We start from the raw sequence: 26,696 nt of genomic DNA, 5'->3' as shown, positions 1-26,696 counted from the left end.
TGCCTGCTCCAGTACTTCTGCTGACCTCCTATCTTACATTTGCAGCTGCCTTTCTGGCATATCACAATGAATTTCCAGTCAGCATCTTATGCTTAACATGTTGAAAATGGAACTCGACTATTTTTTCCCTAAAACTTCCCCCCTCCTAACTTGCCTATTACTTTTCAGAATGACATTATCCTCTCTATCCCTTTAATTCACAACCTAGCAGTCATGCTCAACTTCTCACTACCTCTCACCACCCCCCATTTCTAGTCTATGCCAAGGCCTGTCGGTTTCACCATTGCAACTTCTCTTGAATGCTGCTCGCTTCTCTCTTCTGACACTGTCACCACTCTAGCACATGGTCTCATCATCTCCCTTCTTAACTACTGCAGTAGCCTGCTGATAGGTCTGCCTGCCTCAAGTACTCCAGTCTATCCTCCATTTATCTACCACCTGCCACAAAAAAGGCAGGTCCCACCATATCTTACCCTTATTCAATAAACTCCCTATCACCTCCAAAATCAAATGCAAAAATCTTCTGTTCAGCATTCAAAGCCCTTTATAACCCAGCCGCCTCAATAACATTTATTAGCACCTCTCTTCCAGACACTGTGCTATGCACTGGGGAAACAAATACAAGAAAAAGGGAAGACAAGCCCTGCCGTCAACGGAAAGACAGAACAGAAAAGGAAGCTGAAAAGTGCAGAGAGGGCAGAAGGGTAGCAATGGAAAGGAGAAAGAGGTACCAGAGGCTGGGGCATAGTGGAGAAGTCCCAAAGAAGGTGTCACCAGGTGACAAATAAAGAGATGTTTGAGCTGAACTCTCTCTTTAAATGGAGGTTTGGTGCACATGGCCCCACACTCCAGTCAGTGAGTGAGAAGGTAGTGATGAGTTGGAGTATCAAGGCTGATGAGATCTTAGAGGATGATGAGGTTATCCCAAAAATGAGCTTCCCAGAACATGGTGGAGAACTTGGAGGTTCTTCTAATAACTTCCAAACAATGCTGTCATATAATCTTCCTAAAAATTTCTCTATTAAAAAACCTTCAATGGTTCCTAAAATGCCTATGGAATAAGGTATACTTAAAGTCTGTCAATTTCACATGTAAGGATTCCATGATCTGGTCCTAAATTACCTTTCCAGCCCTACCATCACTGAACTCTGGACCACTGACCCTTCTCTAAACAAACATGCAGCAAGCTTAATCATTTCTGAAGCCCATGTTCATATCATTCTCTGTACCTGAAACATCCACCCACACATAACTGGTTAACAAAATAATTTCAAGATTTCCCTTAAATGCTAATGATAATATGTTCTTCCTGATACATGGCTTATCTGTACACTCTGACAGAATTTAATTTGTACCACTCATATGACACAACATATACTGAATTATATTTGTGTCTCATCTTTGCCATTAAAATTAATCTGAAAAGCAGGGACCATATCTTGTGCAATGCTATATCTCATAAGGCATCTGCACATAACAGGAGTTTAAAAAACATTTGGAGGTTATACGGATAACAACAGTAGCAGCTGACCACTAACACTGAATGGGCAGTCAATTAAGGACTGTTGTCCTAAGAAGAAAAATGATCTAAGTCAAAATGAAAGGAGAACAGATTACTCTTTAAGTATCTCAACAATCTGGTCCATTCACCCACAGGAATTATTTGCAAACAACAGTCGATAGGCTTTGTTGACTTTATCACCATTATATCTATTCCCTCAGATCCTACTGTAGTTCAGACCTCCAGCACCTTATGCCTGATTACCATAACAAACCTCTCTACTTCCAGTCTCTCTCCTTTATCCCATTTTCTTCACACAGCTGATTAAAGTCACACTTAAAGCAGTTTTGTTCATGTCATTCTCTAGCTCAAAAACCTTCAGTGAGTATCTACTACAAAGCTTAGCTTAACTCAACATTTAATAAGGCCAATAATAATCTAGTTGGAAGTGGCCAGCAATTAACATTAAGATCATAGGATACGTACCTCTGTGGTTTCACTAGCTGCAGTACTCTCTTCTTTTTTTCTTTCTTCTTCTTCCTGTTCAAGTTCCTTAATGCTCTCTTCCAAAACATTAGGCCAAAAATCACCTTCAAAATATGGTAGCTCCTTGGCACTTGTAAGCCTATCTTCTGTTGCTTGTTTGAAAATGTCCTAATGAGTGAAGATAATAATATTGTCTCCACTAAATACTATTTCATTTGCAATGCAGTGACCAATATTCAGATAGTATTTATTGATGATCATAAATAATGTTTTAATGAGATAAGTTGCTTTGTGTTAACTGGACAACAATGTAATTGTTGGCACACAAAGCAATGGTGAACAAACTACAGAAATTGTACAATGAGAAGTAATTTCCCATCAAAAATTTTAATCTATATTTTCTTATAAAATCAAATGAAAATTTGAGTAAATTATACTTATAAAATGTTTAATAACTTACTCTAATTGAAATGTACTTATGTTCCTCTTTGCATTTATATTCAAATTTGTTACATTTATCAGTATATATGTCTTATCACTCATCAGACTGCAATCTCTTTGAAGGAAACAGACCTATGCTATGGAGGCAATGTGATGTAGTGCTAAAAACCCCACTGTTGGGAGTTAGAATATCACAGGTGGAATTCCAGCATCAACCACTCACTACTTGGTAAGTGACTCCAGGCAAGTGTCTTTTGCCTCACTGAGCATTAGCTTTCTCATTTTCAAAATGTTGTAAGCAAAGTGCTTTTTATACTATAAAGAACTAAATAAATGTATGAAATGTATGCCATTGTTGTTGTTGTTAGATTATCTAGCACAGTGTATTACATATTAGATTATATTCATCCACATATAATACATGAGGAAAAAGTTACATAAAAGCAATGTGATTTAACACTAAGTACCTTGTAGTCATGAATGATGCGCTCAGCAAAGGCCTTGTCCAGCATCTTTTTGTACCATTCCTGTAGTCGTTTAGGTTTAGGGATTTTTTGATCAGGAGGGTGGCAATGAAAGATATAATCATCTCCTTCACTTGGGGGACAGGCCCATATATGTCCTGTGACATACCTGTAGGATACAGATTCATTAACAGACATGGAGTAATCTATTTAGTAATATAAAAATTCTCCTCTGGGCATATGAAGACAGTTCATAGCTTCCCTCAAGGGGGATGAAATAAGATGAAGTTTATAATCAGTTCTTTTCGTGAAATTCCCAGCTCTTAATTTAGAACTGGGTATACCAATCCGAGATTTAGAAAAGGAGTGAGATATTGTTGCATAAAAAGTATAACAATAAGAGGGATACAGGAAGAGATTGCTAAAAGATACAACTTGAATATACTAAAGTATATATGGGTTATAAAATGCATATGATGTAAGTGTTGAGTAAAAATGGTTCAAAGGAGAATAGAGGGGACACTCTGGAGAGAAAAATTAGTATTTAGACCCAAAATAAGAATCAAATTACCCCCCCCAAAAAACCCCCACTCAATATTATTAAAAAAATAAAGTATAATGGACATTAAGGAAAAATAAAAAAGATTGCATACTTTTCTATACTTCTTTCAAATGAAACTCACCCCAATTTCTTCACATATTCCAAATATCCAATTAGGATTTCATGATAAACAGCTGTCCGAAGGCAACGGGGCCGGAAGAAATGAATACTATCCAGATACGATATGTACACACGCCTGGGAGAAAGTGATTAAATTAAATTCATGGTCTGCCTCAAAATTTTTGTCAGCATACACACTAGGGACAAAGTTGGAAATGCTGAAATTCCTGTTATTTTATATAGTTGTTATTATTTGCTAATAAAAAAAAAAGGTTCAACATCATTGAGTGTAGCTAATTTGAAAGGAGGAAAAGATAATGCAATTTTTCCAATAGATAAACAGTCAAAGGATAAGAACAAAGTTTTCAGAAGAAGTGTAAATAACCATGAAAAAGTGTTCTACATCAATGAAAAGAGAAATACAAATAACAACAACTCTGAGGTTTACTTCACACCCATCAAATTGGCAAAAATAGGGAAAAACAAAAATAGTCAACATTAGAGGTGTTATGGTGGGTGTGGGTGTGGGTGTGTGTAAGTAAAATGATGGTAGTGCTATAAGCTAGTCCAACTACTTTAGAAATCAAATTGTAAATATGTGAGAATTGTCACTAAACTGTTCATATCCCCTGAACCACTGACATAACTTATAGGACATATCCTACCTCCAAGGAAATCCAATAACAGAAACGAGATATGTAGAGTAACATTTTTTGAAATAACACAAATCAGAACAAAAAATGGGCAACATCAAGTGAGAAACAGCACAACAAATTACAGTATATGAACATTGAAATATTACACTGCTTATGCAAAATGCTATCTACCTCCAGAGAAATGAACTGATGAAGTCTGAATGCAGATTGAAGCATACAGTTTTTTTCACTTGATTTTTTCATGATTTATTAATGTTTTTGGGGTTTGTGTTTTCTTTCACATGACTAATATGGAAATGTTCTGCATGATTGCACATTTATAACCTTTATAAAATTGCTTACCATCTCAGGGAAGGGAGAGGGGACAAAAGGAGAGAATTTGGAACTCAAAATGTGAAAAAAATGAAATGTTTAAAAAAACTGTTTTGACATCTAATTGAGGAAAAAATAAAATATTATTCAAAATAGAACAATTATTACTGTGCTATAAAAAATGATGCTTATGCAGAAAATAAGAAGACTTGCATGAAGTGATGTGAAGAAAGCTGAATCAGAAGAACAATATAAATAGTCCTAAAAAGTAACACTAAAAGGTAGCTAAACTTAGATGAACTGAAATGAACAATCTTCGTATTGGAGAAAAGGGATGTAACTTATGCTTTCTCTGTCTATCAGTTTGGTTTTTTGTTTTAAACCAGTACACATGACTTCTACTGATGTTTAAAACATGAGTAACATTCTAGTACCTATTACCAACTGAACCCCACTTTTATAACAAAGAGAAAAAACAAAGGTGTTAAAAGAAGAACAATCTGGCACTTTCTATTTTTTAACATTCCTTCCTACATTTACAAGTGTCATAACGAAAATACTTAAAATGGCAATGGCACTAGGTACAAATATTATTGGAGTCATAAGCTATGTTTAAAACTTCCCATTACAATTCTTATTTGCTCACAGTCTGATTTATTAAACTATGGTTCCATTTCTTCCAACTCTGTTCTGATCTGCATCACTATAATCTTGAGCAGTTACTACATTAGTTTGTCAGAATGAAAAAAAGAAATGCCAAGAACGGAAATGAAAGACTACCTTGTGTTGGGTGGAGGGCAATCAGAGCCATATTCCTGTACATGCATTCCAAAGAAGCATACATCCACACCATCAATTTCTTCAAAAGCAAAGAGTGCTTTGGTTCGATAAGGAAAAGATTCAGACATTTCACCAGAATCCACAAACCTGTAAGAAGTTACATCAAACTTTAGAATTCTAACATTGAATTTGATTGCCTACATTTAAAACTTCATAAATATATTTTAAAATTAAATTAAAATATTGAGGCACAAGAATTTTGGGGTTGAACAACTTAAAATCTTACATAAAAAAATGGAAAAGCTTTCCCAAAAAACAGCACATGAAGAAAAATGACCAAAAAATACTCCATGCAAGGTGGTTGTTTTTTTCCTTTGGACAAAAGGAAAACTCAAGAAGACTTGAGGGTGTTCTCACCACTCCCCCTTTTCATAAAAAAAAAAAAAAAAAGTTCTAGTCAACACAAACCAACAAACCTTGATTTCATTCCAGGCTTGACTTCTACTGTTTTATCTGAACTAGCCACCACTCTGACAAAAACTTCACCAGCTTCAGGATGATTCTGACGCCGCAAAAATTTGTTAACTCTGTCTTCCAGATGGTTTCCTAATCGGGTGGTTTGTAGTCCTAGAAGAGAAAAAAAAATAACCAGGTAAGAGAAATTAATTATGAAGGGCTGGGAAATATTTCTGTTTTCTAAGAGAATGTCACTCGTGTCACTCCAAGCTGTTCTTTGAAAGCAGCAAACAAAACCTGTTCAGACATAAGAACTGATTAATCTTCTCAATGAATGAGTTTTATTAGAAGATTATTTTCATCATCCCTGATATAGCAAAAGTTTAACAAGATACTGTATACTGGAAAATGGATTCCTGTTTGGTACCATAGTTTATCAACATTCACAGGTTGTAAAATCAGTTGTAAAGTGCTGACCAAAAGCTATTTTAAAAAAGGAGGGATTGGGGGGAGTGGGAGACAGAAAAGGGCATTGGGGTAAATGAATAAGTTTGGTGTCATGACTATTCTTTGCTGCTAACATGATTCCATTCTTGAGATCAAAGTAAAGAAGATGGCTTTTTACTTATTCCTAGGTAAGTATGTCACTGGCCACCAAAGAACCGCTTTCATAACTCCCCTAGAGTTGAAGGCATAACTTTGAAGTTTGTAGATTACAAAGTTGGGTTCTCAATTACAAACAGTTCTGGAAAATTTAGAACGCTGCTTTGGCTATAAGAGAACAGGGTTGTGGTCAAAGTATTAAGTAGAAGTAAATCTGGTCACTAGGCAAATTCCCTACACTCTTACTTAGTTCTTAAGACACCACTTTTCTAGGAAATAGAGGGGATAATAGATGGGACTCAATGGAAAAGACCATGATGTTGGGAAAGATTGAAGAAAAAAGGAAAAGGGGAAAACAGAGGATGAAAGGATAGACAGTATCATGGAAAAAACAAACACCAAACTGGACAGACTTTGATAGATTTGTGGAGGATAAAGGGGTATGCTACAGTCCATGAGGTCACAAAGAGTTGGACACGACTGAACAATTGAACAACACCACTGCTATAAGCCAGGCACTATACTAAGCATTAGAAAAAGCATCTGTGTATATCTGACATAACTCCAAAAATTTGATATGAAGGTGTGGACAGGATTACTTGGCTGTAGCCCCAGCTAGGTGGCACAGTGGACAGTGCAAGGCCTGGAATCAGGAACACTCATCTTCTTGAGTTCAAATCCAGCCTCAGACATTTACTAGATGTGTGACCCTCAGCAAATAATTTATCCCTGTTAGCCTCAGTTTCTTCATCTATAAAATGAGCTGGAGAAAGAAATGGCAAGCTACTCTGGTATCTCTGTGCCAAGAAAACCCCAAAAGGGTTGATGAAGAATCAGATACATCCGAAAAATGACTGAACAACAATAGGGCATACAGAATTGAGTGGTACAATGTTAACAGTTCTCCTTGAGGAAATAATAATTTATGTTCGTGCATAAATGTGGTTATTTTAACTGTTTACAAATAACTATCTTAGTAACTACCCTGTAAGTAAGGAGTTTAAATTGTATACCATCACTTTACACAAGTAAACTAAGGATCTGAGAAGCAAAATGACTGGTCCATGATTAAATATCTGTTAATTAAGAGTCAAGGCTAGAACACAAATTTAGATTTTTTGACTCAAAGGCCAGAGTTCTTAAGTACATCAGGGAGTCCATCAAATACTAACTGATCAGTTATGCTTCTATCACAGTAAAAAAAAATTGTAAAGAAAAACAGTGTATATTAAATACAAAGGAAATGAGCTGACCAAGGAAATCTTATAGGAAAATCTTGGAGAAATTCACTAGTCTCTGAATGTTATAATTAGAAAAACAACCCACACTCATTTGGCTAGTCAGCAGAAATGACACTGACACATGAAATCTGGCTCCAAGTCACATGTATGGTTGTCGTTGTGCTTTTTTTTTTTTTAACCTTGAATTAAAAGATAAATAATATAACTTCAGCAATTTTAAGGAAGAGCTTTTTTTCTTGGAAATTTTCTCTTTCCATCAGTGTTATATTATTGTGACAAGAAGCTTAAGAAACTTAGACAGAAAAACTCAGAGACCAAGAAATTTCTGATATAATAAATAAAATTTCCTCACGATATTTCAGCAAAAAATAAATAAATAAATAAATAAATGAAAAAAAAAGTAAATACACAGGTCAGATAGTAATATTTTAAGAAATAAAAATAAATTCTTAATTTCAACTTATTATTAAATGTATAATAGGGAAAACAATTCATGTCCTATGTTACAATTATATAAGGATTATAATTTAGAATTATTGCATTTCATACATCTCTTACATTCAGCATTTCCTACTTTTTACACCTTTATGTAATATATACATCACTGTAGCTATATCATAAGGCTGAATAACGAAATGCCATCTACTCTATCTTGGCATTAAGCCAAGGCTATATAAGTTTTGGACACCAGTTGTACAAATTCTGCTACCAAGAGATTTCCAACACAGCTCGTGAAGGATCTTGGAACATGGCATAGGTAAATATTTTCCCTTGTGAAGATAAGACCATAAACAGGTATATCAAGCCTAACATTATTAATCGGTTCTTTACCCACAATACTGAGCACAAAAATATTACTGCTGGGTACTTTAACAACAATGTTAAATTAGGAAAACCCAGGACGGCAATGGGAAGCACAATGAAGCTAAGGAAAAATAATGGTAGAGTACTGGCTTGGATAATTGCTGTCCTTCTAACTGTAGATTTTTTGCAAGTTATTGAAGAGTACTATATTAATTTGGTGGGGTTTGGCTATGTTCAGTATTAATGATGTTCTTGTGAATACTCCTCGTTATATACCTATATCTACTTTCAAGTGCTAAATGGAACGAGCTGCTTCTCCCCTGGAGCATGTGTTTTAAAATGCAAAGTATTGAAAAAAAAAATAGAGACTAACTTCTAGAGCTTAATTTAACTTGTTCAAGAGATTTTGCAATTAGATCTTTACTTTTATCACTTGAATCTTACAGCAAAATAGGAATTTTTTGCAACAACATTGTCTAAATATAATAAGTACCATACTGGAGGCTTTGAATGATCCCCAGAGAGACTAGAGACACTCTTCCTAATCACTTTTACATATTGCGAAAATTACCCATATTTGAATAAAGTTAAATTTAATTTTTCACATATATAATTATCCTATGCTCATAAAAAAGCCAATGAGAAGTGGGGGTGGGCAGGTAGAAGAACCACACAAACACTAGGCCAAAATGTAAGCCAAGATATTTCCACAAACATACTATAATCAGAAACTGGACTAGGCAATAATTAATTTTCCTAATTGGTTCTACTTTCAGCTACTGAGACCAGACTGGTAGTACAAAAAAATTAGGCTGTAGTTAAATAGACATTTTTAGTATACCAAATAGTCTCTTTTAAAATTATCAAGTTACCCAAGAAGCATTATCAGTTAGAATCAGAGGTGAGTAATGCTATCCACAATACCAAGCCAAGTATGAAACCCAAAAAGAAACTAAGATTTTCTTTTCCCGATTCCTCCTTGGTTAACACTTTCTGAAGAGTACGTAAGAGTAACTAAATTTATACAACCAAAACCAAAGAATGTCTGCTGATATATAGCTATTTTTTCAGAATCAGTCTGTTCGAAAGTGGCCAGGTGGTCTGGTAGAATGGATCATGACTCCAAAAGGTAAGTGAGACCCTGGAAAGATCATATTACCTCGACTTCTGAGTGTTTCCTTTCCATAATCTTTAGAAAAAGACAACTAGACTTACATGTTCACCCACGAGTATTGCTAGCATCAAATTAAAGCATATTGATTTTAAACTGATTCATAAAAGAATTTCTCCTTATTAGTTCCTTTTCTGTTGCCTACAAACATACACGGTATTTTCACATCCTTAAAAAAACAAATCTTCATTTTGACCATGCCATTCCCTCAAACTGCTATCCTTGCCAAACCTCAAGAAAGCAATTTATGCTAATTACCTTGACTGCCTTACTTCCCACTCACTTCTCAATCCCATGAAACCCTTCTGGTCACTAGGCTGAAACTGCTTTTTTGACGTTACCAACAACCTCCCATGTACTAAGTCTAATTGAGGCATTTTCTCAGTCTTCACTATTCTTGACCTCTCTTAGGCTTTTGACATTATAAACTACACCTCCTTCCTCAGCTTTCATGACACTGCTCTGTCCTATTTCTCCTTTTACCTCTCTGATTACTTCTTGGTCTCTTTTGCAAGTCATAATCCTTTGAAATGTGGGTTAGGTTTCATTCTAGACCATATTGTTGCCATATTCTCCTCTGTATTTGCCATACTCTTCTCAAGTATTCTCATTGGCCTCCATACATTCAGTAATGATCTCTATGCAGATGGCTCCCCCAAACTGTACATTTAGCCCTGATTTCTCTCTTTTGAGTTACTATCCTTTTTCACCATCTGCCATGTGCCTCTCCCTAATATGATGGGTGAATGTCAAATAGAAATCATAGACTCATTATTTCTAAAACACTAGTATTTATCTCCCTATACCTACCTCTTCCTCCAAATTTTTATTTTTGTTGAGTGAATCCATCTAGTCACACCTTGGAGTTATCCATGATTTACTTCACTCCCTTGCATCAATATCCAATCAGTTATCAAGTCTAACTTCATAACATTTTTTCAACCCATTCCCCCTTCTCCACTTACATGGCCACCAACCTAGTTTAGCCTCAAATCACCTCTTGTTTAAATTATGACACTTGCCCTCTAATTGGTGTTTCTACTTTCAGAATCTTCTGCTTCTCTCCAATCTATCATTTGCACAGCTGCCACAATCATCTTATGCAGGTTAGCTACATACTCCATTGTTTGGAACTCAAAACTCTGGAAAATCTGGCTCCAGTCTACCTTATTTCACCCCATTATTCACTTAACACTGTCTACTACAACCAAACTAGCCTCTGTCATGATTCCAGAATGTAGCATTACATCTCTTACACCTGTGAATTGGCACAGGCTATTCCACACCTAACACACACACTCTTCTTCCCTTTGGACTCTCAGAATTTTTAGCTTCTGGAAAGATTCAGATCAAATGCAATTGTTCTTAATCCCTCCAGGCATTAGTGCCATCTCCTAACATCAAATTAGTATGTATTTACAAATCTGTATGCTCTAGTAAGTTCTCTGAGGACAGAAATCATTTGTTTACTGTTGAATCTTTAGTTCCTGGAAAAGTACTTCGGACATGGTAGGCACTTAATGACTGTTTAATTGAATTAACAGTAGAGCCTTTAAAGTTAGGACTAAAGCAGTTAAAGAACCAAGAATAATGGTCAGCCAACATTTTAATGGAATTTAACAATATTCCCAATAAGCCAAAGTAATAGTAAAGTTGAATATTCACCGAAAAAGAAAATCAAATGACCTCTCTTATGCTTTTTCCTCCCTTCTCTCTCTTTCTAATCCTATTCCTATCCAGGTCCCTTAAACTTTAACTAGCCACAATAGTGAAACAAAATATTTTAAGAACTTATCATGGTTATTGAGCTACTTCATGTTCTTCATTTTTTAAAAAGGGAGTTAATTGAGTATTTTCTATTTCTTTCTCTATAAAAAGCAAATTAGTTTACTTGCTATATATGACTTGTTAACCTAAACACTTTAGAGGCAGTGAAGGGCAATGTAAAAACAAAACAAAACCTGGATTTGGAATCAGGGGGCTTGGTTCAAATCTTAGGGCTGTCAGTTTTGAGATCCTGAGCAAGTCATTTCATATCTCTAGGACTCAGTTATCTTACCTGCAAAATGAAATAGTTGCACCATGTGGAATCTAATTCTAAATCTATGATCCCAAGATCGTGGTGATACAACAGATTTGTGAAAGAGAATTAAAAGTGTTTTCATATGTAATTAGCTCTCGTCTGTCTTGACCTCAAATAGCATACAGAAAACCAGTTATTAGCCTATTTTTAGTTATCTTCATTATTAGAAAGAAGCAGTCATAAATAACTCAATATAGTGGGTAATTAAAAACTCATTTATATAACATGTCCTGAAAGCCTTGGTACAGTTCAAAGCTTTACTAACTTGGCAAAACTACATCAAGGCTTTTGGGACATCTTGTATTTGGTTTTAGAATATAATCTTACCCTACCTCTCCTGAGATTTACCTTTCTGTTCCTTTTTAGCTCAAAGTGATATTAAAATTACTTGCATTCTTGAGCATACACTGAAGTAAGTGTTAGTTCATAAGGCAAACTCAGTTTGAGATTAAAAACTTGGTGATAATTGAATATACACAGATTCAATGCTATCAACATCTAAATAAAATACAAAGCTATTTTTCAGCTACATAAAGGATAGCTGTTGCTATTTTGGTGCTGAGAACACTATCATTAAAATGGTGAGGCTAAAGGAATTACTGAAAAAAGTATAACAAGCACCATAGCCATGAATTGACACTAGGACAATAGGACTAAGCTAAAGAAAAAGATGGTACAAATTGAAACTGAGTGGCTATAGTTACAATCAAATAAAACCAATTCTCCAAATGATGGTTAAATAAAAACTATACAAAAAATTCAATGTGCTAACTTCAATTGTTAATTCGAAGGTGCTGGCCATTAAGAGATGCAAGCAATATGAACTGGGAAGAGAAAAGAAAAAGGCTTGGTAATCCAGATCCAGGTTTTATATTTTTTGCTTTATTATGAAAAAAAATTTAAGTTATTAAAAAAAGAGCCTTACCAACTACTTCAAATCCCCATATACAGAAGTCTAGACTTAGATTTGGAACAGACCTTAACAAACATTTGTCCAAAATCCTCATTTAATAGATAAGGCAACTAATGGGTGGATAAATTCAGCAATCTAACTAAGGCTACACAGCTGATTTGTGGATGAGTCAGGTCTAAAACCCAGGAACATAGGCCAGTTCTTTTTCTTCTACCACATGATGCTGTGTCCCCCACCCCACCATGCTCTACATTTGGTATTAATGAAATTTTTAGTATGATGTGAAAAAACTCATAATACAGATAAGAAAATAAAAATTGATTGTAATTTTGCTCTTTCTTAAAGACATTTAAGAATTTAGTATATAAATAATTAATAATAATAATTTTCTCTTTCTAAAAAAACAAGATAAGTTTTTATATAAATGAACTTAAATTTCCATTTTTTGGTGTCTTAATCATAGAATAAAAAACTCTTCACATTCACACAGAGCTTAAAGTATTGCTAAAAAGTTTCCTCACAATCTTTGAAGGTAGTTAACAGAATATATTATCTTTCTGTTTTACAGATGGGGAAACAAAAGCCTTAAGAGGTTAGGTGACTTGACTATGATCACATAGACACTAAGCAGATGAAACAGAATATGAACCAAGGATTCCTGACTCCAGATTGAGCACTATTGTGCCCAGCAGAGCATTTTCCATCACAGGCACTTGATAACATCTGCGGAATGAATACCTCTTACCCCAAACATCATGAACACATGTCACATTCTGTCTTATAATAGAATGCTAATGACCGAGAAACATCAGGAATTGGTTATTTGCTTTTTTAGCTACCTTCACAGAATCTTCTTACACAAGCCCCCGTGTCAAAACTTCAATCTCATTCAAAACTTACTAGAAGTCATGTTTGTTATCATGTAAAGATGTAACAAACATCAACCTAAGAAGGCAAGGTAAATTACAACCAAGAAAAAGCACTGTAATAAAAATGCTTAACTAGAAAGAGTGCTGTAACCTTTTGAGAGAGAACTAACTTTTGGTTATGCTCAGAATAAAAGAAAAAAAAAAAGCATTCAAGAAGATGCATAAAAGAACATTGGGAAAACTAGGCAGCAATAAAATGTGTCCAAACAATTTTAAGACATAAATCGGAAAAGGACAAGAAAAATTTCCACAAACTTACTCTTAGCACTGAATTTGTTTTCTTTGCGAGTTCTACCAGTTTTCTTTAAGCAATTGTCACAGACAAAGCTGTAAATAAAATCAATAATAAGTATAATTAGCAGAACATTTATACAGCGTAACATGTATTCATCCAAGCATCAAACTACAAAGCATTTCATTGTCTACACAGATCTATGTATATTTCTTGACTATTGAAAACCAACATTAAAAACTCTTCAAGTTAATTCTTGTGGTTACTACAAAAGTAATTTGCATCAAAGTTTTGGGGGCTTTGCACCTTTAACAAATTCTACATGAGGTAAACACTATGAAAATAAAATTTAGAATAACTTACATAGTCTTCATCATTGACAACATCAGAAACAGACTCCACTTTTAATTTGAAAAGCCTTTCATTAACTTTCCTATCAGAATACAAGTCCAAGAATGAGAATGACTTACCCTGAAGGCCAAATAATATCATAGTGCAGAACGCAAATCTGATGCATCTTCCGGCCACATTCCTTACAATCAACAAAGCTGGAAGAAAGAGTAAACAAATATTCTTGCAAGCTCCTATGGCTATTTCAACGTCCTTGTATTGATACTATACTCATTCTCTTGTTTATTTATAAGACTGTGATCATTTACACATACTTTTAATACATCTTACATAATCAATATTTATCAATGAGGTAACATATGGTGGACTAGACCCTTGCAGTACTTTTTATTCTCCTAATAATTCATGGGTTTAAAAATGAATGGAAATATTATGTTTAGTTTGTTTTTCTTCAGCAAAGAAATACATATATGTGGAAAGAAAAAAAAAGTTACCAAAAAAGAACATAAAAATAGGTATGATTTACAGGATGTTGTTATTAGGATGCTTTCAAGATGAACATTATTTATATATAAGTAGCTTCCACAGATTAAAAATGATTAATAAAACCTTGCAAGGGAATTGTAACCTAAGGTTCTTTATAAACAAAAGTACCAAATCCAAAGATTATAGATAAGGAGTTCAGAAAAAGGGCAAAAAAAAAAATTCTAAAGAGGGAGAAAGGGGTAACAAATAATACTATAGCCATACCATAAAGAGAAAAAGAAAATGTCTACTTGAGGTATTTAAACAGGTCAAAAGGGGCAGCTAGGTGGTGCAGTGGACAGAGCTCCAACCTTGGAGTCAAAAGGACCCGAGTTCAAATCTGACCCCAGACACTTGGCACCTACTAGCTGTGTGATCCTGGGCAAGTCACTTAACCCTGATTGCACCCCCCCCCAAAATCCTCTAAACAAGTCAAAAAATTAAGGTCTACTCTAGGTATTTAAATAGTTACAAAATTGTCAACTTCTTGGCTTATGATTGTGGGGTATAAAGGCAAAAGAACTGTGAAGAAGCAACTGAGGGAGTTGTCGTTATTGTTGTTCAGTTATTTTTCATTTGTGTCTGACTCTTTGAGACCTCATTTGGGGTTTTCTTGGCAAAGATACCAAAATGGTTTTCCATTTCCCTCTCCAGCTCATTTCACAGATGAGGAACTGAGGCAAACAGAGTAAAGTGACTTGCCCAGGTTCACACAACTAATAAGTGTCTGTGACCAGATTTGTACTTAGGAAGATGAGTCTTCCTAAGTCCACTACTTCTTATCCACTGTGCCATGTAGCTGCCCCAAATGAGGGAGACAACTTTTAAATTTGAACTTCCTAAGATGAGTATTTTCATGATTATATTTCTAAAGAAATTCACGGTTAACAAGGATTTTCTATTCTCGTAACTACCCTTTGAGATAAATTGTGCGTGTGTGTGTGTGTGTGTGTGTGTGTGTATGTGTGTATAGTATTACCTCTATTAAGCCATGCTGTTCTCAATTAAAGACTCTCAGTAGAGGGTTTAGAAGTAAAAACAAACTTTAGTGATATCAAAAATATATGTGGTATTTATTCCTCTAAGGAAGAAACTAACAATGACAAAAACCTTTCCTGTCTAAGTAATACTGTCTCATCTAAGGAGATGTCTATGCATATGCTTTGCATATATTTTCGCATACAGCAAACTTTATTGCTATCAGGAGATATGATAACACTTTGGGGATTGTTGGAAAAGGCAAGTTTCTTTATTAAAGAGATTTTAAAATTTACTTATCAGAAAACACTATCAGTATTTATCAAAAGGCATTTAATAAGTATATAACTACACATGGCATTATGTTATAGTTTCCACAGTGTCAGCACAATCTATTTAGAGTTAAGAATTGATCCCTTTCAAAATTTTAAAATGCTCAATTTTGAAAAGTTGCACTTTAATTCTGAAAATTCCTACTGTGTAAGATTAAACACAATAGCACTTTAGAGATTTAATCAAATTTTAAAAATTGCCTATGTCAGAGTCACTTTTGCAGTCTTTTCTGTGAAAGGGCTGTATAATCTTTCAAATTAGTATTGATAACAAAAATAGTTTCAATTTATAACCAGACTTCCTTGGACTTTCAGGATATCTTCTCTAGGTATATGTGAACACCTACATAATATGGAGAAGAGGCAGAGATATGGAAATTGGAATTTTCCAGAGAGAAAATGGAATTGCATGTAGGAACCTGGCACCTTCTAATATAAAACCGTTGGCAAAGGGGCCATTGTGCAGCACTTTTCTCAAGTATGCAACCAACTACTAATAAATAGATCATAAAGCTGCAATGTGTTATAAAAGTACTTTTAAAGCAACTTGACTAACATAAGGTTGTAATTTTATTGAAAAGGAGCCTAGAACTATGGATAATCATAACTGCAAAAAGTCTTAGAGCTCTTTAGTTAAAATTTCATATGTGAGTAAGATGAGATCCAGAGAAGTGAAGGAAAGGGATTGCCAAGGTCAAACAAGGCAGGGGCAGGACAAGAACTAGATAGGAGGCATCTAACCTCCCAGTCCTCCTCTATTGACTATTTCCAACTGCCACTTCGCACACAGAAAACAGGGCAGGAGGCTCTGAGAAACTGTGTAATGACAAAAGGAAAAGTTAACTATCCTTTTTCTTATTCTCTTGAAAAATTTTGCTTTCTTAACCAGATATCTTTTGTTAATCTTCCTCAAGTATCCATTAGAACACCCTGTCAAATAGTTGTGACCTGAAACTACCTGAAGTAAAACTTCACATTCAAATAGAAGCTACATATTTAAGCTACATAAATTATTGCCTCCAATACAAAATGGTTTCTTAATGGTGAGGGGCTAGTATTAGCCCATGCTATTTAAAAGATGCTTTATTAGTATTGAAAAAATATATTCTTTGAGAAAAGTGAAACAGTGCTTATATTTAAGAAACAATTCCACTGTAGATTCATGTTAGCATAAGAAAATAAGAAATCTCAACCACAAAGATGACATAATTCACATTTTTTAAATACATGACATATACCATAAGGGGAGGGGAAGACTTCTCCAATATCATGAACAGTCTTCTCTCAATTTTAAAATAAAATACCCAATCACAAAGAAATGGCTGTATACTCACGGCTCAGGATCTAGTGTATCATTTTTCTTCTTCTCAAACTGATCCTTTGAAATAGTCCTTTAAAAAAACCCACCAAAGAAAGACAAGTCATCATCATGAAATGTTACCTGCTGCCAAATTTCTATTAGTTAGGGAATAACAAACCAATAAAAGATACAGCTAATATTTATACAGTGCATTACCCTATATAAATTACTTTCTTCACAAAAATCCTTTTGAGGCAAGTAGTGAAACTATTTTATAAAAGAGCAAAGTGAAGCTTAGTTGAGTGTGTGTGTGTCTGTATACATATGTATGTATATGTATATGTAGCTTACTAAGGGTTACATGGACAGTAAAAGGCAAGGGCCAGATTTGAATCAGGTCTCCTTCCTTCAAGACTAGGACTCTTTCAGGATCATTTCTTCCACTAATTTTTGGTCAGGTATTCCTACACTACCTGTTACATGAAGTATCTATCACAATAACCAATACATGTTTGATTAAAACAATTCTTGTAATCATTTCGGCACTGTTTGTGTATACCTAGCTAAGATAAATTGGACTAAAAACAGTAGGTGCTATACTACTTTTAAACTCTCTTAATTCTCACCAGGAGATAGACTTTTTATTATCAACATATCAGGGATTTTGGTGTGAGAATGCCTTCCACCAAAGAAGATCAAAACCTATCTACAATGGAGTAAATAAGTCTTGTAGAATGGCCTGAGGCTCAATAGCCATAAGTGACTTGCTCTTTGTCACAAAGCTAGTAAGCATGAGGAGCAGGATTTGAAAGCAAATCTTTTTATCTGTAAGGCCAAGGAAAGAAAAAAAGGGGAGACTGGTTATTGACATTAAATTCTCTATTCTAAGAAAAATATTTATGGTACCTTTAAAATGAAGGTTGAGATTTATCTGTTTATTATACACTTTCCTAATAGCACAAGGATTTAAGGAATGGCAATGGTGATGTGATAGTCAAACTATACGTAGACATTTTTAAAGCAGATCTTCCTACATCCCAATTACTTTTTTAAACCAAAGAGGAAGCTAATAAAGAAAACACCCTTGATTTTCTCCTACCCTCCCCCCAGTCCATGGTATTCCAATCCAGAAAAGTTTATTATTTACATGGTCCTGTGGGGTGCCATTTTTTGAATAACAATTTCTTCTGGATAGTCTCTAAGGAACAGTAAAGCAGCCCCATACAGAGAGAAGCTAAGGCAAGATACACTTCACGGTAGAAGTTGTGGTTATGGAACTGGGAAGAGATGTTCACTCTGAACATCTAATTTTCTGAGAAGAAAAGGGGCACACACACATGTGGTAACACATTTTAATTAAAACATTAATGGGATCTCCTTTTATTTTACAAACAGCAACTAATCAAGTCAGAAATAGAAGAGAATACTTGTACTTGACAAGGCTCTCTAAACATGAGATATCACATCATTCAAAACTACAGAAAAATCATGATAGTACTTACGTCTGGGGCTGAGAAGGGTCGTCACCCAGGGTAACATTCTCCCCCTGGATCTCTGTGAAACACTTCTCACAGAAATGATACCTGTCAGCAAGAAGGCCATACTTGGGTGAACTGGTCCATCATAACACACAGCCACCCAAGCAACGAAGCCACCAATCAGAGCAGGGCAGATCACCACGACGAAGGGGGGGCGTTGTTGGTTGATTGATGGGTCAGTGAGGACAATGAAAAGGAACAGAGGGGGCAGGTGGGGAAGGGCAGGATTAGAGAACAGGGAAGGGAACAAATAGCACAGACATAAAGGTAAGACGCAAACACCAAGACAACACATAGCAGAAAGCCAAGGCAAAGCATTGATTAGCATTCGGTCTCATTTCATACATTACAGGCCATCATCACTAACAAATGATAGATTGTCAATCAGATTCAAAGACTTGGAATGATTTGCAGAATGTTGTTAATACTAAAGCTGTGTGTATCCTAAATTTAGGAATTTGAAGTTTGTTATTATTTAGAAAAATTTAAATGACTCCAGGCTTTGAGATTCAACAAATTTGCTTTGAACAGAATATTCTGCTTAGAATATTCTGATGAAGGGACTAGAAAAGTAAAGATTAAAAACAGCTTTTTTTTTAAACAAAAAAAAAAAAAAATGAAATTTATGCTTGAAAAGCAAGCATTCTATAGTTTTATTCTCAATCTTAAGCCAGAATTTTAATAATTTAAATGTTTAACACCCAGAACTGGTTTTTGCTTTTATTAATTTCATCAATTTGGTATAAACAATTAATATAACTGTTTAGCTCACCGGATTACAATACAAATGAAACCAAATCCATATTCTAGACAAACATTTAACAGAAATGCAACTGAGAGGGTCAGAGACTTTCCAGCCATTTATAAAAAAGTGTATATGTGAAAATATTAATATATTGTACAGGCAATACAATATATGTAAGAACATGAACAATCTCTCAGGGCTTAAAATTCAATTCTGAACTTTGAGAATTTTGGTCCCATGACCAATCAGTAGCCAATCTGAGATATTCAGCAATCTATTGCTGTGACTTGGTAGCAATCCAAATTAAGCAAATTTAGAGTATAACTGTAAAGTTACAATCTGCATTTGAACAAAATTATCTATTACACAATATTTTTTTTTTCCTTAAGATGATCTGGAGCTTGGGCCCAAGTTGTCAACTAAGGACGATTAAAAAAAATAAATTACTAAATGTTTGGAAAGGACATGATTTAAAACATGAATGAAAAAAATAAACAAGAATGCAGGTCAGTGCTGCAATAAAGCAGGGTGGGTTCACAAGAATACTGTCAAAATAAATAGGCTTAATGAAGGTGAATTTTATGAGCAAAGAATGAGGATAAGGCAGCAACGGCAGCACAATCAAATGCAGTTTTAGTGTTCAAATGCTACATCTAAAAGATGCTAAGAACGATTAGTATTAATGACACTGTAACAAGACTCAGAGTGCCACACTGAACCAACAATTGCAGGATGAAAAAAATGGCAGCTTGGAGGTCCCCATTCACTCACTCACATACACATGGCTACAAACTACTGTGATCAAACTGCATCTTATGCTTATTTTTGTGGATATGTCATTTGTAGATTGATTCTATTCTCAATGAAAGGTAGCAAACACTTTTTATTCATTGTCAAGCTAATCAAATATAGCAAATAAATAAAATGTAGAATTTTAAAAACATGCAAAATGATTCATACTTTTCACACTTGTTTGATGAGGAAGGAGTAAGATAGAGGCGCTGCAGACAACATTAGCATTAGTGAAGATTACAAATAAAATCTTTCTTCCAAAGGCATCTCCTACTTATACTAACTCAGATTTTAAATTCTGCCAAGAACATGAACTCTGGCCAGGAAAAAAAGAGATTAACTTTACTGTAAAAAAAAAAAAATGCTATCTTCATTTTTATCAATCATCTATAGCAATACCCTGCCTACTCACTATTTTGTGAACATGCTTACATATCATGGAAATAAAACCATACTGAAAAAAGACTTGATTCCTTTAACACAACTTTCATGGAGAGAATGGCATCACCACTACTAGGCAAGAATTTAACAGTACTGAAACTATGAACTGATTCACCGACAGCCAGTATACTATGGTAATCCAGAGCTTTCTGTCATCAAATGTTCCCCCTTCACAAAACTGTAACTGAAATTGGACGCTCTAATCCATTTTTTGATCAAGCATATAGCCATTGAGGGCTAATGAAAACTGAGAACTGAACAGCCACCAAAACTACGTTGCTTAAAACAAAATGTCATTGTAATTACATGTAAGTCTGAGTGATTTCAAGATGCAGTTAATTACGTTTTATGTTTGCATTGAGAGCACACTAAAAGAACTTAATTCAGCTAAATAACAACTAAGGGATATAATTATCAGCAATTTCATTTACCAAATGGTCAAGCTGATGCATAGTTTAAAAAAAAAAATGTAGTGGCCAGTAGAACGCCAGATACTGAATTGTTGGCAGGCCTTCTTGAGTTCTCTACTTTTGAACCTGCCCAGAAAAAATTAAGAAGGCAAAAAACTGAAGAAATGGAGAGTGACAGAAACTGAAAGTCAGAAGGACTAAGAAAGCTGCCTGCTAATTTCAGGCACAACAAAGACATCTCAGAAATTTTATAATCTCATCTTTTAAAGTCCTATAAGTAAGCTGCCCAGCATGCACACAAAGGCTGAGAGTCAATTTATAAATGAAGAGCCTGGATGACATAATACAATATTTTATGAAAAGCCTAATGAATATATACAGGAAAAATACAACTTAACATATTCTACTGTAATATATGTGTATATATGTATATAAAAGTACAGAATATATACGTTGGTATCTGAACAATGCAATTACTTTGTGGCAACCTTGGTATAAGGAAAATTTAATGAATACAAGTTTTCAAATGCAGATTGTTCTATGTACTTGTATCTTATTTGTATTTTCTACCTTAAAGTTGAATAAAAGTACTGATGTAACCAGGAATCACAAAACTGCAAAGTGTAATTTGCGCATCATCGTTATGTATCATCTACATATAAGGCACCACTAACCTGAGTTACTTTTAGACATCTTAAAAAAATTTTATGAAAAAATGAAAGTGCATATTCACGTATGTTAATTAGAGTATCACTTGATTATATAAATCAAGATCCTCTCTTTTTGAATTCTTAGTACACAAAAGCTTAGGATTCAGAGAACTTAGAATTATTTCTTTGGAATAATATCACAAAGTTATCTACAAATAATCAAAGTTGAGAATAAAAATGTAAATATAGTCAAATTTTCATTGTCTAACAAGGATACTATTTACTGAAATAACAACGTATTGACTTACTAAAGGACATGCTGATGACTAAAATGCCAACCTAATTCAAAGAAATAAATTCTATATTCCAAAAAAGCATAGTCTCAAAAATGGCATTTCCATAAACTAGCATATCTCAAAATTTTGGTGAAAAGACTATACTAAAGAATTGAATATGATAAAAATATATTAAATGCAGGTCCAAAAAAAACAAAACAAAACATAATTGGGCCCTTCATAAGATCATGAATTTGAAGCTGAAGGAGGCTTTTGAAATCATGTGGTCTTCAGAAAGAAGGCAACTGAAGCTTAGAAAGAAGTGAAGTACTAGCCAATGGTCATAAAAAAAGGAGTAAGGAGCAGAAAAAGGATCCAAACCAATAATTCTCTGAAGTCAAATCAAGTGCTCTTGACATTAAACGAATGCTAGAGAAATTCTTAATAATCCTGTAGCAGTAATCTTAATCAATTAATAAATATTTATAAGTGCTGATGTGCCAGGCACCGTGCCAGGTGCTAACTGTCAACAAATCACTTACTAATAGAAATATTCTATTTCTTCTCTATCGATTCTATAAAAGGGGAAGGCTTACTGAATTTAAGTAAGACCAGTCTATGAAAAGTGAACAAGTGGTCCAAACTAAGTGACGTAGGAATATTCAAAGTGATGTGAGAACAGTTTTAACTTGCTTAACAAAGATTAACTTAAAAAAATAATTTAAGCCACTGTGTAAATGGCTCTTGCAGATGTCTTTACGTATTAGGGTCAAGCAAACCAGCAGCAGCAGAAACACTACCTGCTCAGTTTATTTTAAATTTGCTTTGGTTTAACTTAACTGCTATTCTTACAATTTCCTCAACATCTTACTATTAACACCTTACGTTTACTTCAAAGCACATTTGATCCTTATGAGCTATTGTTCCCTTTTTACAAAGGAAAAAACTTGAGGCATAATGGAATAAAGTGGTATCAGAAAACTGGTACTAGAATAGTGATACTGTGATCTCTTAGCAGTGTCTTTTCCATTATTCCAGGTTGCTTTTCACATCTTATGGGAACTGATGTACTGTCAAAGATTTAACATTTGACTTTTATTGATAAAAAGGATATATACTTTGAATTCCAAAAATGGTTCAAAATATTAACAAGCACAGTTGCACGGGTCAAATTTCAATTACAGTATTCTTTGATGATGTACTTATGCTTTTTCAATGTGCTAGAATTTCATTTTAGTGAATAACAGTTGAAAAAAGTAGTCCAACAGGACTGAGAAATATTTTATTAGAGACATGCTTGTAATAAGTGTTTAATATGAATGACATATGGCATGTTATTTTTTTTCAAAAAGAAAAAAAAATTTATGAAATTTGGAATAAAATCAAATAAACAAAAACAGTAACTCAAAATCCCAGCCAAGGATCATTTAGACCTATCCTCATTTCTCTAAACAGTATAGGAAAAGGTCCAACTCTCCAACTAAGAGCTAACTAAAAGCTACCTTTTTTGTGGAAAAAAAATTTTTTTTTTGTTATTAATGCCATTTGAGATAAAAATCACTTAAAATATCCATTTATGCCAAAGTCAATGCAAAACAATATAGCAGAAATGGATAGCAGAGACCTACCCATCTCTCAAAAATAATCCAGTTCTAGTTTCAGAAATGGAGGTAAAAAGATTAACATTCTGGATTTGCTTTTCATTACGGACCATCACATGCTACAATAATAAATTAAAACACACTGGGAAATGAGTTAAAATCTTAAAATTAAGTGTCTGCATGTTGTAAATGGTTGGGTAACAAGAAAGTAAAAGGGATGTGTGTGTGTGTGTGTGTGTGTGTACAATTTTAAAATTTCCCTCAAGATTTTTAGTCTATTGTCTCTAAAACCATTATATTAAAAAAATTACAAAGGCTTATCAAACATACCATCTCAAACAACAAAAACAATAATATCAAGTTACCATTGAAAAACAACACAATATTTAGATGTTTTTTGTCAGTGATACTTATTTAAAAGTTAATAACAAAAAGTACAGACTTCTCACTGAAAGACAAAGCAAGGCTTTGCATTTCTTCACTTCAAGTTTTATCTAAGCAACATAAAATGAACCTAACCTTCACTATAAGCTTGTTCTTTAACATACACCTCAAATACTAACAAGAATCACACACTCATAACTTTAGATTCTCAGTCTTTTTTCTTCTGAAACTACTGCCTTTCAGAAAGACATGTGCCTTAAAAATGAACATGATTTTAAAGTAACGTGGCATACAGTTCCATACTGGAATAACTTTCACAAGAGAAAACGTGTTAAAAGCTACAGAGAGCATGAGCTTGAATGAATGACAGTAAATCAAATTTTAAAGTGTTTCTGTCAAATGTTAATTGTTAGGCTACAAAGAGCATGCTTTGTCACAGGATCTTATTTCCTCAAAATATGCAGGAAAACTGCTGGGTGCTTACCTATTCTGATAACTGTAGTAGGCAGCATCACGTGGAATTGTACATAACTGCTTACCATAGCAGCACAAGGTCTGTGGAGAAAACTCATACTGCAAAACAAAGGAGAGAGAACTAAAACTTTACCACATTTACCTTCACCACATTCTTAAACTGACTTTAAAGATTTAGATGCAGCCAAGCATATCTGTTAAAATTGTGCACAGTGCTGAAGAACTTTATAGAAGTGGATTAATCTAATCAGTGCTTCTTAAAACAGTTTAAGAAACAATAAAGGGGTCGCCAGTGGAAAAAGTTTAAGAAGGCCTGATCTAAGTTATTAACTGCAAATAGGTGAAATAGGGAAGGGAGTGAGTGGAAAAAACACTGACGGAGCACTTAAGTACCAAGCACTGTGCTAAGCACTTTACAATTTTATTTTCTCGTTTGATCCTTATACCAACCCTAGGAGGTAGATGCTGTTTAGCTCCATTTTACAGATGAGTAAACTGAGTCAAACAGAGGTTAAGTGATTTGTGCAGGGTCACACAGCTATGAATTGTTTGAAGATAAGATTTGCACTTAGGTCGTCCTGATGACAGACCCAGTGCTTGCTCTATGGTACTACCTAGCTGCCTCTGTCCTAGTAAATAACAATTAGTTACTCAATGCTTCACCAGTTTCAGAAGAAACTGAAATGGGGTAGTCAAATTTTAAGACTGTTTTTCCTCAAAATTCTTGCCTTGATGACTTCAACCAAACTCATCTTTAACAAGTGCCTTTCTAAGTGATTTTGCTCCAATTATTCACTGTAAAAATCACCAAAACTGGCCACCCCAATGGAAAATAAGAAAATCAATCAATCTAAATGACCAAGATGACCTGTACCAAAGAAAATGCACAAATGACATAATCAAGAAAATATATGACGAAGAAAAGAGGTAAAAATAAGCGACACCAGATGGACAACCATAGTTTACAAGAGATGCTACAAGGCTTAGATGAAGATCTCCAACATGTTTGTCAGATATTCTCAGGAGCACATGGATAAGAATCACATAGGATGAGAAGACATGAATGAGTTGAGAATGGCTGGAAGCAGTAATCCACACTGATGACATCAGAGACTCACTGAAACATTTAAGTAACTTAAACTTTAGGATATGGGAGGGTCCATCCAATAGTCCAATGCCCCATTTTATAAATGAAAATTCCACCAGAAAGCTGTGGAGAGAATGTCTTATTTCCTAGATTATATACAGGCTGTAAGTAAGAAGAATACTTGTGAATATTTTCCAATTCATTGAAGTCTGATGGGGTTCCAAAAGTTTTCTGAGCCTATCTAGTTAACCTTAATTTTTGTAAATTTTACCCACATGCACTAAGAGTGACTTTTAGCTTGATTAACCAGGAAAAGTTATTTTTGTAGCAATAAATAAAAATTGTACCTTGCGTCCACAGCAGTATCCAAGGGACTGCATGACAGGGTCAATTTCTTGTTCGAAGACCTCTGCAAGTTTAGTACAAAACTTATAGACTCTGGAAGTCTTACGATTGTAGAGCCAGGCATTGTTAAACATTAACCAAACATCATCCACATACTGCCAAGGCTCTTGATACTGCCCTGTATCCAATTTCCTCTTAATAGTAGAAAGATCCATAGGGTTCTTCACAATGTCAAAATAATCCTTTAAAACACAAGAAACATCATCCTCTTACTGTTAAGATTATCACATGGCATGATGTGATAATTTATGACATCATGCTTATCCCTAACAAGAAAGTCAAAAGTGAAAAACTATACTACATTAAATGGGACTTTTAATAAAATAGTCATTGTTGGTGGAGTTTCCCCAAAACCTTCCATCAGAATTGGGTGTTTCAATGTCTGAGAGACACTGGTCCATAGTTCCATAACAGTTCCAAATATCCATCTCCCCACTGGGGGAAAGAAGGCGGAAACAGCATTTCATAAGCAGCTATTACGTTCTGGGCACTGTGCTAATCACCAAGATAATATTACAAATATTATTTCATTTGATCTTCACAACAATCTTGACAGGAAGTAGCTAGTATCTCCATTTTACAGTTGAGCTAACTGACGCAGACAGAGGTTAAATGACTTGCCCAGCAAGTTAAGTGTTTGAGACTAGATTTCTGACTCCAGGCTCAAGTTTTCTA

The 26,696-nt window shown here is 34.5% G+C and overlaps 1 protein-coding gene across 2 annotated transcripts in view; it reads right to left on the bottom strand.

Moving 5' to 3' along the window:
• The window catches only part of CREBBP (CREB binding protein), a 159,046-nt gene that overhangs the window by 7,754 nt on the left and 124,596 nt on the right, over nucleotides 1-26,696 (bottom strand). For both annotated transcript variants that reach the window (XM_027859678.1, XM_027859679.1), the window contains exons 18-28: nucleotides 25,964-26,203; nucleotides 24,540-24,628; nucleotides 18,722-18,802; nucleotides 17,254-17,310; nucleotides 14,204-14,281; nucleotides 13,761-13,828; nucleotides 5,778-5,928; nucleotides 5,302-5,448; nucleotides 3,576-3,689; nucleotides 2,896-3,061; nucleotides 1,988-2,155 (exon numbers count right to left, since the gene is read on the bottom strand). In XM_027859678.1, the coding sequence (XP_027715479.1) occupies nucleotides 1,988-2,155; nucleotides 2,896-3,061; nucleotides 3,576-3,689; nucleotides 5,302-5,448; nucleotides 5,778-5,928; nucleotides 13,761-13,828; nucleotides 14,204-14,281; nucleotides 17,254-17,310; nucleotides 18,722-18,802; nucleotides 24,540-24,628; nucleotides 25,964-26,203 (1,359 nt within the window). The remainder of the gene's footprint in view (nucleotides 1-1,987; nucleotides 2,156-2,895; nucleotides 3,062-3,575; nucleotides 3,690-5,301; nucleotides 5,449-5,777; nucleotides 5,929-13,760; nucleotides 13,829-14,203; nucleotides 14,282-17,253; nucleotides 17,311-18,721; nucleotides 18,803-24,539; nucleotides 24,629-25,963; nucleotides 26,204-26,696) is intronic.

Source organism: Vombatus ursinus, unplaced genomic scaffold, assembly GCF_900497805.2.
Source record: "Vombatus ursinus unplaced genomic scaffold, bare-nosed wombat genome assembly UNPS02014171.1, whole genome shotgun sequence".
NCBI classification, from domain to species: domain Eukaryota; kingdom Metazoa; phylum Chordata; class Mammalia; order Diprotodontia; family Vombatidae; genus Vombatus; species Vombatus ursinus.
Note: the sequence above shows the minus strand (reverse complement) of the source record. Positions and strands in the feature narration are given on the sequence as shown.